This window comes from Saimiri boliviensis, chromosome 11 (genome assembly GCF_048565385.1).
Source record: "Saimiri boliviensis isolate mSaiBol1 chromosome 11, mSaiBol1.pri, whole genome shotgun sequence".
NCBI classification, from domain to species: Eukaryota; Metazoa; Chordata; class Mammalia; order Primates; family Cebidae; genus Saimiri; species Saimiri boliviensis.
The window spans coordinates 117,620,665-117,640,368 of NC_133459.1; the positions used below are offsets into that span (position 1 = coordinate 117,620,665).

Below are 19,704 nucleotides of genomic sequence, written 5' to 3' on the forward strand. Positions count from 1 at the left end.
AAACAGATGGAGAAACATTCCATGTTCACGGTTAGGAAGAATCAATATCGTGAAAATGGCCATACTGCCCAAAGTAATTTACAGATTCAATGCTATCCTCATCAAGCTACCAACGACCTTCTTCACAGAACTGGAAAAAAAACACCTTAAACTTCATATGGAACCAAAAGAGAACCCGCATAGCCATGTCAATTCTAAGCAAAAAGAGCAGAGCTGAAGGCACCACACTACCTGACTTCAAACTATACTACAAGGCTATAGTAATCAAAACAGCATGGTACTGGTACCAAAACAGAGATATAGACCAATGAAACAGAACAGAGGCCTCAGAGGCAACACCACACATCTACAACCATCTGATCTTTGACAAACCTGATAAAAAGAAGTAACTGGGAAAGGATTCCCTGTTTAATAAATGGTGTTGGGAAAACTGGCTAGTCATGTGCAGAAAGCAGAAACTGGACCCCTTCCTGTCACCTTATACTAAAATTAACTCCAGATGAATTAAAGACTTAAACACAAAACCTAACACCATAAAAACCCTAGAAGAAAATCTAGGCAAAACCATTCAGGACATAGGCATAGGTAAGGACTTCATGACCAAAACACCAAAAGAATTGGCAACAAAAGCCAAAATAGACAAATGGGATGTAGTCAAACTCCACAGCTTCTGCACAGCAAAAGAAACAGTCATTAGAGTGAATCGGCAACCAACAGAATGGGAAAAAATTTTTGCAATCTGCCCATCTGACAAAGGGCTGATATCCAGCATCTACAAAGAACTAAAACAGATTTACAAGAAAAAAACAAATAAGCCCATTCAAAAGTGCGCGAAGGATATGAACAGACACTTTACAAAAGAAGACATACATAAGGCCAACAAACATATGAAAAAATGCTCATCACTGGTCATTAGAGAAATGCAAATCAAAACTATATTGAGATACCACGTCATGTCAGTTAGAATGGTGATCATTAAAAAATCTGGAGACAACAGATGCTGGAGAGGATGTGGAGAAATATGAACACTTTTACACTGTTAGTGGGAGTGTAAATCAGTTCGACCATTGTGGAAGACAGTGTGGTGATTCCTCAAGGATCTAGAAACAGAAATTCCATTTGACCTAGCAATCCCATTACTGGGTATATATCCAAAGGATTATAAATAGTTCTACTATAAGGACACATGCACACGAATGTTCACTGCAGCACTGTTTACAATAGCAAAGACCTGGAACCAACCCAAATGCCCATCGATGCTAGACTGGACAGGAAAAATGTGGCACATACACGCCATAGAATATTATGCAGCCATCAAAAACAATGAGTTTTTGTCCTTTGTAGGGGCATGGATGAACCTGGAAACCATGATTCTCAGCAGACTGACAGAAGAACAGAAAATCAAACACTACATGTTCTCAACTCATAGGTGAGTGTTGAACAATAAGAAGACATGGACACATGTCATGGACACAAGAGCATCACACTTTCGGGTCTGTTGGGGGAAATAGGGGAGGAACAGCGGGGGGTAGGGAGTTGGGGAGAGATAGCATGGGGAGAAATGCCAGATATAGGTGATGGAGAGGAATGCAGCAAATCACACTGGCATGTATGTACCTATGCAACAATCTTGCATGTTCTTCACATGTACCCCAAAACCTAAAATGCAATTTAAAAAAAAAAGAGAAGGTGACATTAATAAGGCCAACAAAATAACAAGGGGCAAATGTTTTCTTCAAATCCTAAAGAATGAAGCAAAAAGGGAGATATCTTGTAAGACAGATTAAAAAAGAGGAAGAATTTCAAGGAAATGTGGCCTTGGACCTTGTACACTGCCACTCCCTAAAACTGCACAAGGTAAAGGCCACAAAATGCTTGTTTTTTCAAGGAAAGCAAAGTAGAAAACATAAAAGGAAATATAAAAATGTGTAGTTATGAGAGAAATTAAGACATGATGATACTAACTCCAGTCCACTGCTTAAAAAACACCAAAGAATAATAAATGAATTAAAAAGACAGTAATCTATTAGGTCTTTTTAAAGTTATACACAAATAAAATCTAATCTCTAATTCTTTAGAGGTTTAAATTTGACAGAGAATATTTATTTACCTTTGAATCTGTCTCACTTCTTTAAACTACTAAATCCCATCTAAATAAATATTTTGAAATTCTTAATTATTATGGCAAGCTTTTTAGCTATGCTTTGATAAGGCTATACATATATTAATAGCAAAGGGTCACTGCATTATCTCATCAATACCATGGTTACTGCAATCTAGTTCATTTTATAAGCATTAATTGATTTGGCCTTCACCATACTACATTATTGCAATGCCAACAATATTGGGTAAACTTCTTCAAATTACATTGAAATGGTTAATTTGAAAGTTCTTAGTAACAGGGGAAAAGGGGAGAATTAAAAACACAGAAAATTTGTTCCAACACAAAATGTCCAGGATCCTATATAAATGAAATTATTAGCAAACAGGGTACTATCTTGGTCTATGAATGATGTTCTCTACAATGGACTTACAAGTTTGTAAAATTCCACTAAGAAGATACGGTTAAAGTTTCTCTCCGGCATTTTTCTAAAAGCACCTGTTAGTAGCTGTGCCAGAAAACTTATTTAAGGTAATTATATTTTTCAGTAGTATTTAGAACAATCCAACACTTGATAGAAATACTCAATTCAGCACACTGTATTAAAACATAATTGTACAACATTGTATAAATTAGCTGCAATTTTCAGCAGCTATATTTACCAACCATGTAACAGAATTATAATGTTCTCCTAAGCCATATGCATGTCTCATAAAAAACAAAAAAACGATGAGTTTGTGTCCTTTGTAGGGACATAGATGAACCTGGAAACCATCATTCTCAGCAAACTGACACAAGAACAGAAAATCAAACACCACATGTTCTCACTCATAGGTGGGTGTTGAACAATGAGAACACATGGACACAGGGAGGGGAGCATCACACACTGGGGTCTGTTGGGGGAAGCAGGGGAGGGACAGTGGGGGTGGGAAGTTAGGGAGAGATAGCATGGGGAAAAATGCCAGATATAGGTGATGCGGAGGAAGGCTCAAATCACACTGTCATGTGTATACCTATACAACAATCTTGCATGTTCTTCACATGTATCCCCAAACCTAAAATGTAATTAAAAAAAAAAAAGTGCCAAACAGAACTCATGGAGCTGAAGAATACAATTACTGAATTGAAGAATTATCTAAAGGTGTTCAACAGCAGACTACATCAAAGAGAAGAAAGAATAAACAAATTCATAGATCATTGAAATTATTCAGTCAGAGGAGCAGAAAGAATAAAAAAATATATATTAAAGAAAGTTAAGGGACTATGGGACAATATTATTAAAGTTCCAAAGGATAAAAGAGAAAGAGTCAGAAAACTTATTAAAAGAAATGATGGCTGAAAACTTTCTACATCTGGAGAAGGAAATAGACATCCAGATCTAGGAAGCCCAAAGTACTCTGAAATAAGATGAATGCAAAGAAATCCACAGTGAGACATATAATCAAAACTGCCCAAAATAGAAAATTTTGAAAGCTGCAAGAAAAAAGTAACTTTTCATGTACAAGGGAATGTTTATAAGACTAAAGGCAGATTTTCCAGTAGAAACATTGTAGGCAATAAGGGAGTGCAATGATATATTCAAAGTGCTTTTTAAAAACAAACCAACCCTGCCAACTAAGAATACTAAATCAAGAAAAATGTCCTTCAAAAATGAGGGAGTTTAGATAAACAAAAGCCAAGAAAATTCATCGGCAGTTGATCTGCCTTATAAGAAATGCTAACAGGAGTTCTTCAAGTTGAAACAAAAGAACATTAAAAAGCAACATGATAGCATAACAAAGTATAAAACTCATTGGTAAAGGAAAACATATAAGGCCAGGCATGGTGGCTCATGTCTGTAATCCAGGCACTTTGGGAGGCTAAGGCAGGCAGATCACTTGAGCTCAAGAGTTTAAGACCAGCCTGAGCAATACAGCAAAACCCTGTCTCTACAAAATAAAACACAAAAAATTAGCTGGTTGTGGTGGCGTGTACCTGCAGTCCCAGCTACTTGGGAGGCTGTGGTGAAAGGACTGGTTGAGCTTAGGAAGTTGAGACTGTAGCAAGCCATGTTTGTGCCACTGTACTCCAGCCAAGGTGACAGAACAAGACCTCATCTCTAGGAAAAAAAAAAAAAGAAAGAAAGAAAGAAAAGAAAAATATGTCTAAGCAAATGAAGAGTGAGTACTGTTATCACTTACGGTAGTGAATAAACCACTTTTTAAAAAAGATTTTGGCTGGGCATAGTGGCTCAAGCCTATAATCCCATCACTTTCAGAGGCTGAAGTAGGCAGATCACTTAAGCCCAGGAGTTTTAGGCAAGCCTGGCCAACATGGCAAAACCATTTCTCTACAAAAAATACAAAAATTAGCTGGGCATGGTGGCATGTGTCTGTAGTCTCAGCTACTCAGGAGGCTGAGGCAGGAGGATCACTTAAGCCCAGGAGGTCAAGGCTGCAGTGAGCTGTGATCATGCCACTGCACTTCAGCTTGGGTGACACAGTGAGACCCTGTCAATTTTTTTGTCATTTTTTTAAGCATGATTTTAGGTTCACAGCAAAATTGAGAGGAAAGTACAGAGATTTCCCATAAGCTCCCTGAACTCACACAATGTACAGCCTCCCCCATTATCAACATTCAACACCAGAGTAGTATAGTTGTTACAACTGGGTTAATCACTTTTTATTTTTGTTTTCTTTTTTTTGTTTGTTTTAAATCACTTTTAGTTTTGCATATAAGTTAAAAGATAAAAGTATTAAAAATAACCATAACTAAAAAGTATATTAATGAGTATGTACTATAGGTAGATATAAATAACAATAACAGAGTATATGTATGGGGGGAGAAGTAAAAGTGTAGAGTTTCTGTGTATGTGCCTGAGCCTAAAATAGATTGTTATATCTATAAGATATTTATGTAGGTCCCATGGTAATTATAAATAAAATACATATAGAAGTTGTACCAAAAAAGAGAAAAAAATTTTTTTTTTTTTTTTTTTTTTTTGAGACGGAGTTTCGCTCTTGTTACCCAGGCTGGAGTGCAATGGCGCGATCTCGGCTCACCGCAACCTCCGCCTCCTGGGTTCAGGCAATTCTCCTGCCTCAGCCTCCTGAGTAGCTGGGATTACAGGCACGAGCCACCATGCCCAGCTAATTTTTTGTATTTTTAGTAGAGACGGAGTTTCACCATGTTGACCAGGATGGTCTCGATCTCTCGACCTCGTGATCCACCCGCCTCGGCCTCCCAAAGTGCTGGGATTACAGGCTTGAGCCACTGCGCCCGGCCTGAAAAAAATTTTAAGTATATCAGTATTAAGAAAATAAAGCACAAAGGAAGACAGTGGGAGATAAAAAGAGGGACCAAAGAACTACAGGACAACAGAAAATAATAAAATGGCATTAGCAAATTCTTTCCTTTCAACAGTTACTTAAAATACAAATAGATTAAACTATCCAATCAAAAGACAGAATGGCTACATGAATTTATAAACAAGATCCAATGATACACTGTGTACAAGAGACTCACTTTAGATTTAATAACATGTATAGGTGGGAAGTGAAGGAATAAAAAAAGATATTCCATACGAATCGTAATAAAAAGAGTAAGACTGGCTATGCCATATCAAACAAAATAGACGTTAAGTCAAAAATTGTCGCAAGAGACATAGACATTACATAATGATAAAAGCATCAATATGCCAGGAAGTTATAACAATTTTATATATATATATATATATATGCACACACACACACACGTACCCTGCATGACAGTACCTAAATATATAAAGCAAGTATTAATAGATCTGAAGAGAGAGATAGGCAGCAATACAAAGATAGTAGGAACTTCCAATACACTACTTTTCAATAGTGAATAAAACATGCTGGGCACAGTGGCCCATGCCTGTAATCCCAGAAACTCAGAAGGCTGAGATGGGAGGATTACTTGAGAGGTAAGTGGCCAGGAGTCTGAGACAACCTGGGCAAGATAGCTAGACCCCACCGCTACCAAAAAAAAAAAAAAAAAAAAAAAACCAGCTATGGTGGCATGTGCCTGTAGTCCCAGCTACTTGGGAGGCTAAGGCAAAAGGATCACTTGAGCCCAGGAGTTTGAGGCTCTAGTGAGCTATGATCATGCCACTGAACTCCAGTCAACAAAATAAATAAATAAGAATAATGGATAAATCAGATAGAAAATCAATGAAGAAATACTAGACTTCAAAAACACTTAAAAAAAAAAAAAGACCAAATGGACCTAACATACTTATACAGAACATTCCAACCAACAAGGGCAGAATATACATTCTTCTTAAACATACAGAAAATGGGCCAGGCCTGGTGGCTCATGCCTGTAATCCCAGCACTTTGGGAGGCCGAGGCGGGTGGATCATGAGGTCAAGAGATCGAGACCATCCTGGCCAACACGGTGAAACCCTGTCTCTACTAAAAATACAGAAAAAAAATTAGCTGGGCATGGTGGCACGCACCTGTGGTCCCAGCTACTAGAGAGGCTGAGGTGGAAGAATCACTTGAACCCAGGAGGCAGAGGTTGCAGTGCGCCGAGATAGCACCACTGCACTCCAGCCTGGTGACAGAGTAAGACTCCGTCTCAAAGAAGAAAAAATACACAAAATATCACATTCAGTCACAAAGTAAGTCTTAACAAAATTAAGACAACTGAAATCATAACAAGCATCTTTTCTGAACACAATGGAATAAAAGTAGAAATCAACAGCGGAAGAAAAACTGGAAATTACACAATTTGTAGAAATTAACACACTTTTGAAAAACCAGTGGGTCAAAGAAGAAATCAAAGGATAAATTAGAAGGTATCTTGAAACAAACAAAAACAATACAACATACCAAACCTTATGAGATGCAGCAAAAGCAGGACTAAGAGGAAAGTTTACAGTGATAAATGCCTACGTTAAAAACAAAAAGATGGCAAAAAACTTTACAGGATACCTCAAGGAACTAAAAAAAGAAGAAACTAAGCCCAAAGTTAGCAAAAGTAAGGAAAAAAATAAAGATTTGTATTTTTAGTAGAGACAGGATTTCATCATGTTGGTCAAAATGGTCTCAATCTCCTGACCTCACAATCCACCCACCTCAGCCTCCCAAAGTGTTGGGGCTACAGGCATGAGCCACTGTGCCCAGCCAAAAAAACAATTTTTAAAATTAACAAAACTAAGAGTTTTCTTGAAAAGATAAACAAAATTGACAATTCTTTAGCTATGCTAAGAAAAAAGCTGAGAAGATGCAAATAAATGTTATACAATCCAAAATGAAAGAGGAGGCATTACAATAGATGCCACACAAATTAAAATGATCACAAGGGCCTGTTATCAACAATTACAAGCCAGTAAACTAGGTAACCTAGAAGAAGTGAATAAATTCCTAGACACATCAACCTACTAAGGTTGAATCATGAAGAAAGAGAAAATCTGAACAGACTGATAATGAGCAGGAGACTGAGTTGTAATAAAAAGTCTCCCATCAAAGAAAAGTCCAGGAACTGATGGCTTCATCACTGAATTCTACTGATGGCCTCATTACTGAATTCTGCCAGTTAAAGAAAAGATCTAATACCAAGCCCTCTCACACCCTTCCAAAAAAATGAAGAGGAGGGAATATTTCCCTCATTTTAGAAGGCCAGCATTACTCTGACACCAAAGCCATGCAGGAACACTACAAGAAAATAAAATAATAGGCCAATATCCCTGATGAATATAGATGTTAAAATCCTCAACAAAGCACTGGCAAACTAAATTCAGCAGTACATTATAAAGATAATTTGCCATGATCCAGTGGTATTTATTCCCAGGATGCAAGGGATAGTTTAACATATATAAATCAATTAATGTGACCCACATTATTAACGGAATGGTTAGAAGTCAAATGATTATCTCAGTAAATGCAGAAACAGTACTTGACAAGATTCAATTGCTTTTCATGATTGAACACTCTCAACAAGTTACAAATAGAAGTAAATTATCTCAACATAATAGAAACCATAAGCCTCCCTCTAGCATCACACTCAAGGTTTACCCTGAACACTTTTCCTTTAAGTTAGTATCAGGAACAAGGCAAGGATGCTCATTCTGTACACTTCTATTCAACATAGGACTGGAAGTCCTAACCAGAGCAATTACGTATGAAAAAGAAAAAAAAGGCATACAAACTGTAAAGGAAGAAGTAAAACTGTCCCTGCTCGCAGATAACATAATCTTATAAATAGCAAACCCTAAACGCTCCACCAAAATACTGTTAAAACAAATTCAGTAAAGATGAAAAATACAAAATGAACATACAATGATCGGTTGCATTTCAACTAACAACACTAATGATTGAAAAGGAAATTAGAAAAACAATTCCATTTACAATAGCACCAAAGAGTAAAATACTTAGGAATAAACTTATCTGAGAAGGTGAAAACTTGTATGCCGACAACTACAAAACATCAATGAAAGAAATTAAAGAAGGCACAGCTGGGCACATTGGCTTGTGCCTGTAATCCTAGCTACTTGGGAGACTGAGTTAGGAGGATCACTTGAGACCAGGAATTCAAAGTTGCAGTGAGCTATGATCAGGCCACTGCATTCTAGACTGGGCAACAAGGCAAGACTCTGTCTCATAAACAGATAGACAGATATAAATTTTAAAAAGAAATGAAAGCAGACAAACAGAAAGACATCCAGTACTCATGGATTTGAAGACTTAATGTTGCTAAAATGTCCATAGTACACAAAGTGATCTATGGATATTCTTATCAAAATCTCAACTGCATTTTTTATAGAAATAGAAAATGAAATTCTAAGATTCACATGGAACCACAAAATATCCTGAATAGGCAAATCAATCTTAAGTAGAAAAAGTTGGAGTGACTTTTATTTTCTGATTTTGAAATATATAAGCTATAGTAACTAAAACAGTGTGGTACTGGCCTACAGACATAGAGATCAATGGAACAGAATGGAGAGCCCAGAAATACATCCACACACATACAATTGCTCTTTTGTAAAGGTGCCAAGAATATACAATAGGTCAGGAAAGTACCTTCAACAAATGGTGCTGGGAAAACTGGATATCCATAAGCAAAATAATAAAATTTGGCTGGGAACAGTGGCTCATGCTTGTAATCCCAGCACTTTGGGAGGCCAAGGTGGGCAGATCATGAGGTGAGGAGTTCGAGACCAGCCTGGCCAACGCGGTGAAACCCTGTCTCTACTAAAGATACACTAGCCAGGTATGGTGGCAAACACCTGTAATCCCAGCTACTTGGGAGACTGAGGCAGGAGAATCACTTGAACCTGGGAGGCAGAGGTTGCAGTAAGCCAAGACTGCACCACTGCACTCCAGGCTGGACGACAGGGCAAGACTCCATCTCAAAAAAAAAAAAAAAATTTTTTTTGACCCTTATCCTAAAACATACACAAAAATCAATTCAAAATGGATTTAAGACTTCAATCTGAGACTTGAATCTCTAAAACTCCTACAAGAAAACATAGGAGAAAGCTTCACGACATTGGTCTTGGTAATGGTTTCATAGATATGATACCAAAAAAGCAACCAAAGCAAACATAAACGAGTGGAACTCAAAAAGCCTCCATACAGCAAAGAAAACAAGACATTGAAAAGACAATCTACAGAATGGGGGAAAATATTGCAAATCATACATGTAATAAGGAGTTAATTCCAAAATATATAAGAAACTCCTACAACTTAATAGCAAAAAACCAGTAACACAATTAAAAATAGGCTGAAGACTTGAATATACATTTCTCCAAAGATGACTCAAAATGGCCAACAGGTATATGAAAAGATGTTCTGTGTTATTAATCATCAGGGAAATACAAATGAAAACCACCAGGGGATGTCACCGCACATCTGTTTGGATGGCCATTATAAAAAAAATAAAAGATAACAAGTCTTGGTGAGGATGTGGAGAATAGGGAATACTTGTACACTGTTGGCAGGAATGCAAAATGGTGCAGTCACTGTGTAGAACAGTATGGAGGTTTCTCAAAATATTAAAAATAGAACTACCATATGATCCAACAATCCTACTTCTGAGTATTTGTGTTAGCCTGTTTGCAATGATATAAAAGGAATACTGCAGGCTGAGTAATTTATAAGGAAAAGAGCTTTATTAGCTCATGATCCTGCAGGTTGTACAAGCATGGCACCCACATCTGTTCAGCTTCTGGTGAAGGCCTCAGGAAGCTTACAGTCATGGTGGAAGGTAAGGAAGGAGCAGGCACATCACATAGTGAGAGAGGGAGCAAGAGACAGAGTGGGGAGAAGCCAGGCTCCTTTTTAAACAACCAGATCTCATGTGAACTACTAGAGTGAGAACTCACTCACCATGGGGATGGTACCAAACCATTCATAAGAGATCCACCCCCATGACCCAAATACCTCCCACCAGGCCCCACCTCCAACACTGAAGATGATATTTTAACATGAGACTTGGAGAGGACTAACATCCAAAACACATCAGCATTCATTAAAAAGAACTGAAATCAGGATCCCAAAGAAGTATTAGCACTACCATGTTCACTGCAGCACTATTTATAATAGCCAACATGTGGAATCAACCTACATGTCCATCAATGAATGAATGGATAAAGAAAATGTGGTGTATACATATAGTACAATATTATTCTTCCTTTAAAAAGAAGGAAATTTTGTAGTATGTGACCACATGGATGAATGCTGAGGACATTATCCTAAGTAAAATAGGCCAGTCACAGAAGGGCAAATACTGCATGATTCCTTACAAGTCAAACTGATAGAATCAGAGAATGGAATTGTGGTTGCCAAGAGCTGGAGAAGGGAAAAATGGGGAGTTGCTATCACTGGGCTTTGAGTTTCGGTTATGAAAGATGAGAGATCTGCTGTTCAACTGTGTGCCTATAGTTGACAACAATTATATTGTACACTTAAAAATTTGTTAGGAGCATAGATACCGTTAAGTATTCTTTCAAAAATAAAATAAGTAAAGGATGAATAAGAAAATATATAGAAAGTAGTACAATAACTAGAATGCCCAGATATAATTTGTGTATAAAATACATTACTTCCCACAGGCAAAAGTCATATTAATAAGAATTGGTCATAAGTAATGCTTTGTGAGATCTGCAAACACACAAGAAATTTTTTAAAATGCAACTCATTGTTTTAGTTAATATCAAATCTGTAAAAATGTAACAATTTGGAACTATTTTTTAAAATAACACTATTAGTATTGCATGTACGTAAGATTTTCTAAAGGGCCATTTTGGGGTTATTGTTAAAAAAAAGACTGCTTGCTCTTTCTGGGTAACATACTGCAAATTTTGAGAAAATTAAAATACTCTATTTTCCATTAAGATAAACATATTTTACTTCTATAATGAAATATGACAAATATGTTAAATTAGTGTTTCTTAAAACCTGATTATCCACAAGGAAAGACAAATTTTGAGAATAATCACCATGATGCCAGAGGCTATTGATCAAACTAGATGTTCGGTTGTTCTGATGTTCATCTTTTTATCTGTCTTAAAAGAAAAAGTCAAGTATGTCAAGTATTCACCACAAAACTTACAAGAACCTAATTAGAGCTATAAAATCAAAATAAAAGAGTATAGCACTGTGAGACGCAGAGTTTGAAGCGCTTATTCTTCAATTAAAATCACATACCTACCACTTGCTTAGAAAAAAAAAAATCAAACTCGTTAACAAGATACTCAGCCAAAATTCCTCCCAATCTATCCTTAGCCTGTCCCCAGACTCATCTTCTCTCATTCCAGTTACAGCAGAATACTGACACTGCCTAGTCTCCACATCCCTGGTCACATTTTTAGTCTTTCAGGAATGCCCTAACCTACTTACTTTTAAATTGTCCTCTAACCAGGTTCATCTCAAATTAATTCTCTCATTATTCCAGCCAGATTTAACCTCTGTGAACCTATGTATACACCTGAATTCTAAGTTACACAATTCACTTACTTACCTATTTGACAATATATACTGAGTGCTAACGTGCTAAGCACTGTTCTAAGGTTCAAGCTACAAAGGTAGAGAAGACTTGACATGTAACTTAATGCTTGTACTCATCATAGACTAACTTGTATTTTCCTTAGTTGTTTAAATGCCTATTCTTCCATCAATTTGTGAGTTTCTTGAAGTCAAGGCCCACACATTTAAAAAAAAAAAAATCTTTGCTCACATAGAGCACTTATCATATTATATTTAGAATGGTAGCAACTGGTTTTAAGACCAGGTTTTGTAATTTACTGTCTTGGGAACTTGAACAAAGCACTTACCTCTTTGATTCTCCTTTTTTTTTTTTTTTTTTTTAGATGGAGTTTTGCTCTTGTTGCCCAGGCTGGAGTGCAGTGGCACGATCTCGGCTTACTACAACCTCTGCCTCCCAGGTTCAAGTGATTCTCCTGCCTCAGCCTCCCGAGTAGCTATGAGTACAGGTACACATCACCATCCCAGCTAATTTTGTATTTTAAGTAAAGACGGGGTTTCACCATGTTGGACAGGCTGGTTTCAAACTCCTGACCTCAAGTGATCCACCTGCCTCAGCCTCCCAAAGTGCTGTGATTAAGGGCGTGAGCCATCACGCCTGGCTGATTCTCTTTTCTCATATGTGAAGTAGAGAAAATAGTACCTGTCTTATGCTAAATTTCTCAAAAAAAGTATTTTGTTCAGTCCTAGAAGTCTAAAAAAATCCACTAAATATTGGTACTGAGTAGATAAAGAAAATATGGTGTATATATACAACATGTAACACTACTGGGCCATTTAAAAAAAAGAATGAAATAATATCTTTTGCAGCAACTTGCATGGAGCTGGAGGTCATTATTCTAAGTAAAGTAACTCAGGAATGGAAAAGCAAATACTGTATATATTCCGTTCACTTAGAAGTGGGAGCTAAGCCATGAGGACGCAAAAACATACACAATGATGAAATGAACTTTGGGGATTTAGGAAGGGGAGAGGTTGGAAAAGATGTGAGGGATAGAAGACTATATATTGGTACAATATACATTGTTCAGGTGATGGGTATACTAAAATCTCAGACTTCACCACTAAAGAAAAAATCTTCACCACTAAAGAACTCACCCATCTAACCAAAAACTACCTGTACCCCCAAAACTATTGAAAAAAATCATTAAAAAAATACTGGTACTACTACTACATTAGTAAACAAACCTGCCTCTTCCGTTGAGCTGAATTATAGCTGGGGCAATTTGTTAACTATTCACTGACAAACAAAACTAACGTAAAACAGTAAGCTAAGCAACAATACAACAAAGTCCTCCATTAGCTGAAACAGATTACATTTACTTTTTTGGGGGGGCGGGGGTGGACAGAGTTTCGCTCTTGTTGCCCAGGTTGGAGTGTAATGGCATGATCTGGGCTCACTGCAACGTCTGCCTCCTGGGTTCAAGCAATTCTCCAGGCTCAGCCTCCGCGTAGCTGGGATTACAGGTATATGCCACCATTCCTGGCTAAGTTTTTGTATTTTTAGTAGAGATGGAGTTACACCATGTTGGCCAGGCTGGTATCGAACTCCTGACCTCAGATGATCCACCTGCCTCGTACTTCCAACGCGCTGGGATTACAGGCATGAGCCACTGTGCTCAGCCTTACATTGACTTTTTGTAGTGGTTTCTCACCAGCTGATATCCTACACTTATTTTCCCAGTTAGATTTCTAGGTATCTTCTATGTAACCCCATATGATGTTAACATTCAGGGTTCATGGGACCACTAGAAGGTATTTATATATACATAGGAGGTCCGTGAATAATGTCATTTTGTTTACTGTTGTTTTATTATAATGTTGATGAGGAAAAAAAGGATCCCTGGTCAGGCCATTGTCTGTGTGGAGTTTGCATGTGTTGCCCACACCTGCATGGATTTTCTCTGGACACTCCAGTTTCCTCCCACATCCCAAAGATGTGCACATTAGGAGAACTGCCATCTCTATATTGTTCCAGTACAAGAGAGTCTTCTGTGCTGTGAGTGCACCCTGTACTGGAATGGCATCCTGGCCAGGGCTGATTTCAACCTTGGGCCCTTAGGGGCAAGGACAGGCTCCAGCCACCCACAAACTGAAACCAGAAAAAGCATATTGGAAAATGAATATGAATTACTGTAAAGTAAAAATTCATAAAGTATATGATAATCACACATATATATGACAATAAGCGATACAATATAAAAACACTCAGTGAGGCTGCCATATTTGTGATTGTTTTGAAACTGCATGGTGGTGGGCGGTGTTCCTTACAATTTTTGCTTTGCAAACATTTATTCCTTGATTTAACCCACCATCGCTACTGCTGCCACTCACAGATTCACCAAAAACTGGGTAAATACTTACCTTGTTTTTATTAATATTTCTGAAATGTATGTATAGCTCACATTTACTTTGATGTTCAATATAAGAAGTGTTTTGGGTCTTTACTAGAAGGCTGATGATCTTTTTGTGACCAGAAATGTACTGTAGGAACTTAACTCTTGTTCATGTCTATTAGTCTACAGTAAAATTAGTTTTGCTATACATTGTTTTGTTTAAAGTCAAATTAGATTCCAAGATTCTAAGATTCCAAGAACGTATCAATGACATCAAATGCAGACTTATTGCATGAAGAAATCTGTTACAGGGAGTTGACCTTACACAATTGTGGGAGCTGCTTAAACACCCTTTGTATCTAATGGTGTAGTCTGAATTCTAAAGGGCAGGCAGTTGAGAAAAGATGGATGTAATGCTGGGGAGAGTGAGAACAAACTGACACCAAGAGCATCCGCTGGAATTTACAAGGATGGACTCACGTCAGTCTTACTGCCTCCGATCTGGATGCAGTGGGTATTCTGCAGGAAATGCTGGAAGCTAGACATATACCTGGCCTAGGGTAAGAGAAGTGGAAGGAGGATACAGGGCAAGGAAGAAGAGTTATAGACCCGGCTGCAGTGAGCCAGTAAATAACCTTCCTAGTGTAAATGAACACTGCAGTAGTGTTCCAACCTTCCTAGTGTAAAAGGAGTGTTTCACTCCTGTCCTCCAAATTTCACACAAAATTGTCTATTTTGGTCACTCTAACTAGAAATATAGAAGAAGGAAATTCTGTGAAGTGTAGTTGACCCTAGTCAAACTAACATGTTACAGAGTCAACTTCTTGTCAACTTGGCAACTACACATATCTCTTAAAACCATACTTGGTTCCCAAATGGAGACAGTAACAGTCATGCTTCCACCTAACAAGATACAACTATCCCTCCACACAACAAACATGCTAACCCTTTCCTTCTAAAAGAGAAAGTATGAGTTCCTCTTTTTGTCTTTAGGGGATGTTCATTTTTCTTCAAACTGATTCCATTTTCTTTGATACCTTGGAACTTAAATACATAGATACAAAGTTATTATACACATCTTAGATGATGGGGAATGGGGCAGTAGGAGAAAAAAAATTGATTAACATATAGACAAACATATATTAAGAAGGAATATGAATGTTTATATCAGAACTACTGCAGTGTTCACTTCTCTACTCCTTACATAGGTACAGCTGTTATTTTTACATACCCTTTTCTACTAACTATTGTATATTTTTTGCCCTTTGCCCTCAGCAAGTACTTTACTGTTCATAGTTCTTATCTGGCAGGGTGGCCCAAATGTTTATTCCTAAAAATCAGGGCCATTATCAGCACTGCCTAAACTGGGTTCTTACAGCTTTCTATTGATTTTACTCATAGAACCTGGGAGTACTGCATTCCAGAAGTACTCTACATTATCCACATTTTATAGCAGCAACTCAATTTCCTCTTGATAGGCTCAATCTATCAATAATTCTTCTTTGCCTCTGGGTTTACAGTGGCTAGAGGAAGGCAGTCTCAGCTTCCAGTTCAACAGAATCATTACTTGTGGAATCATTCCACCTGTGTCCCAAGGTGGAAGCATTCTTCTTTTGGGGATTAAGACTTATAAATCAGCATAGCCTAAAGTTGTGAGAAAAGGAAGCAAAAATTTTGCTAGTGAACCATTAGGAGTAATTGTGTGTGGTGCCATGTCCATTTCCAAACTTTGATTTCTAGGCCCATGAATCCTGACTAGAGAAGAAATACCAGTATAAATAAAAATCTGATTTAGAGCATGTATTACATCCTAGAGGATACTGCCCCAGCCCCACAGGGCATTGCCAGCTAACTGGTATTATAACTGAGTCTTCAAAAGCCTTTCCTCCATTCTCTCAAGCCAGCTGCTTCAGGATGAATGGGATCTTTCTAAGACCAGTGAATTCCATGAGCAAAGCCCAATTTCCATACTTCATTTGCTGGTAAGTGAGTTCCTTATTTAGAAGTGATGCTGTGTGGAACATCATGATAATGGATAAGGCATCTGTAAGTTCATGGATAGTGGTTTCAGCAGAAACACTATGAGCAAGGGAGGCAAATCACTATCCAAAGCAAATGCTTTTTTCCAGTGAGAAGAAAGCACTGCCTTTTACAGAATGGAAGTGATCCAATATAATCAACCTGCCACCAGGTAGGTGGCTGATTCTCTCAAAGAATGGTACCACCGAGAGGGATTCAGCGTTGTACCCAGATCCACTTGGTGAGTGGAAGTCAATATTGCTGAGCCAACGTATAAGCTTTCATCAGTGGCACCATGTCTGCTTTGTTCATGAATCAGTATATACCTCCTATAGGTTCTGCGTCTCTGTTTGAACCCTGACTGATGAATTGGGTATGGAGAGCAGTTTCAAAGGAACTGAATCTTAGAATCAGGTTATCTGAATTGGTTCACGCTCTTGCTTTTATAATATTTTACATTTATATTTCAATCATTTAAAGTATTATACAAAATTGAATCAACTTTTTAATGGCAAACACACAAAAGAGTATTCAGGTTATACTTACTAAGGACTGAATCAACATATTAAGACAACTTTTCTGAATCTCAGGAGGTATATTTGCAAAGCTTCTCTCAGACCAAAACCTTGCAAAATGCTGTACAATCCACCTGTTAAAATCAAAGAATACCAAGTTAAAGAAATTAAGATGTTTTTCATTACACTAGTCAATATTTTGGTTTCCAATTACATAACCATGCATATATATGATCTAACACTATTAATTTGATGAACTCTAAAATGAACTTCATATTCTCTTTTCTGTAAACAGGTATTTTAAACCCATATGCACAGATTTTAGCATAATTAACCATGGTTCAGCTAAGATAAAATGATCCCAAGAATCTTTGGTATTATCTAAATTAATACCCTACTTAATTGGTGAAACTAGTTCAGCACTAAGCTACTTACTTACATTGTGCCAAGAAAATAGGCAAACTCTAAAGCTCCCCACAAAATTAGAATAGAAAAACAAAATCCCGAAATTAATAGTATTAGCACTACTTAAGATAACTTACTTCATGCAGTCAGCAAAAAGACTTTCCCCTCCAAATGAATGAGCAATAATCAGGCATTCTAGTATAGACACCAATGTTCTGGAAACAGGCTAAAATTGATGGAAAACACCACATTTATTCTTTTTCAATTTACAGAGGATAAAAATATTTGGTTCTTAAAGATAATCCAACTTATATACCTAAACTGCAGAACACATACAACTCAAAATTTGATAAATTCAAAATTTATTTTCTGTATTTAATTCTTTATCTGAAATTAACTTCTGCTCATACTGAGGCTACAGACATGCTCCAGTCATAGAGTCTTAATTTTTTTCTTAAAAATACCTTTCTACACAAAAACTCAAACATGGATGTTTATAGCAGCTTTCTTCTTAACTGCCAAAACTTGGAAGCAACCATGTTGTCCTTTACTAGGTGAACAATAAATTGTAGGACATCCATGCAGTGAAACATTCAGCTCTAAAAAGAAATGCACTATTAAGCCATGAAAAGCTATGGGGGAATCTTAAATGCCTATTATTAGGTGGAAGAAGCCAAACTGAAAAGGCTTATGCTATATGATTGCAACTATATTACACCCTGGAAAAACCAAACTACAGAGAGAGCAAAAAGAGCAGTGGTTGCTGGGGGTTAACGGGGAGGGAAGGATGAGCAGGCAGAGCATAGAAGATTTTAGGGCACCGATAACACTCCGTATGATACTATAATGGTAGATACATGTCATTATACACTTGTATAAACCCATAAACTGTATGACATGAATAGTAAACTTTATTGTAAACCATGAATTTTGGATCATGTATAATTGTATGCTCATCACCTGTAACCAAGGTACCACTCCAGTGGAGGATGTTGATAATGGGGGAAGCTATACATGTTAGAAGAAAGTGGGTATGTGGGATATCTCTGTACTTCCCTCTCAATTTTGCTGTGAACCTAAAAATGCTCTAAGTTTTTTTAAAAGTCTGTTATTCTTTTAAAACCAAGTGTCACTAACAACCTTTAATTTTATAGTATATCATTTGAACTCTTAGCCGTCAGAATGCACACAATTTTTATTCTAATTTATTTTAGGTTAAATAAATTTTTTTTTAAAATGGTATAATAATTTCTAGTACATCACATTGCAATACAACAACATCGTCTAATCTGCTTCCTAACGTATAAAGTAATTGCCCAATGAGAGGCCCTATATTGACCTGATAAAAAGAGAGAAATTTAATTAGATCATAATTAATGTATTTTTAAAAGCACATATACAGAAGTAATAAATGCAAACAAATAAAACATAGATACAAATAGTGAAAACAACTCACTTCATTTGTTGTTACATATCTTTGCTATATATTGCCCATGCCATGTATTTTCATGTTTTGGACTACATTACTAAGCACATTTATTTCCCGATTAGGCTTAAGAGTTTCTCTTTAACTCTTTATTAAGTGTTAAAGACCACCAAACAGCCAATTTGATATCGTCTCTAAATGTGTACTTCTGAAAATCTCTGCTCTCAGAGAAGAGCAAAGCCTTCTTTGGAAATGTCTCTAACATAGTCCTGATAAGGGCAGTGATTTCCAAGTCTTTTTTTTTTTTGAGATGGAGTCTTGCTCTGTCGTCCAGTGGCATGATCTCGGCTCACTGCAACTTCCGACTCCAAGGTTCAAGAGAGTCTCCTGCCTTAGCCTCCTGAGTAGCTGGGATTACAGGTGTGCACCAGCATACCTGGCGAATTTTTGTACTTTTAATAGAGACAGGGTTTCACTATGTTGGTCAGGATGGTATTGAATTCCTGACCTCATGCTCTACCTGCCTTCGCCTCCCAAAGTGCCGGAATTATAGGTATGAGCCACTGTACCCGGCTTTCCAACTCTTTATTTATGAATCGCTATTAATGTGATTTTCTAATATCCCTCTCCTGAAAGTATTATATTAGTATTTAAAAAATTGCATGTAGGCTGGATGCAGTGGCTCACATCAGTAATCCCAACTTTGGGATGCCTGAGAAGGTGGATTACCTGAGGTCAGGAGTTGGAGATCAGCTTGGCCAACATGGCAAAACCCCATTTCTACTAAAAATACAAAAATTAGCCAGGTATGGTGGTGTGCGCATGTAATCCCTGGTATTCAGGAGGCTTGAACCTGGGAGGCAGGTAGAGGTTGCAGTGAGCTGAGATCATGCCACTTGACTCCAAC

General features: G+C 37.3%; 1 protein-coding gene across 6 annotated transcripts in view; it reads right to left on the minus strand.

Annotated features, from left to right (window-relative positions):
• Positions 1-19,704, minus strand: part of BTBD8 (BTB domain containing 8) — a 133,902-nt gene that overhangs the window by 31,430 nt on the left and 82,768 nt on the right. For 5 of the 6 annotated variants that reach the window (XM_074381436.1, XM_074381437.1, XM_003933307.4 and 2 more), the window contains 2 exons: positions 17,509-17,597; positions 16,998-17,100 (listed from right to left, as the gene is read on the minus strand). In XM_074381436.1, coding sequence (XP_074237537.1) covers positions 16,998-17,100; positions 17,509-17,597 — 192 coding nt within the window. The other variant, XM_074381440.1, reaches the window with a different exon arrangement.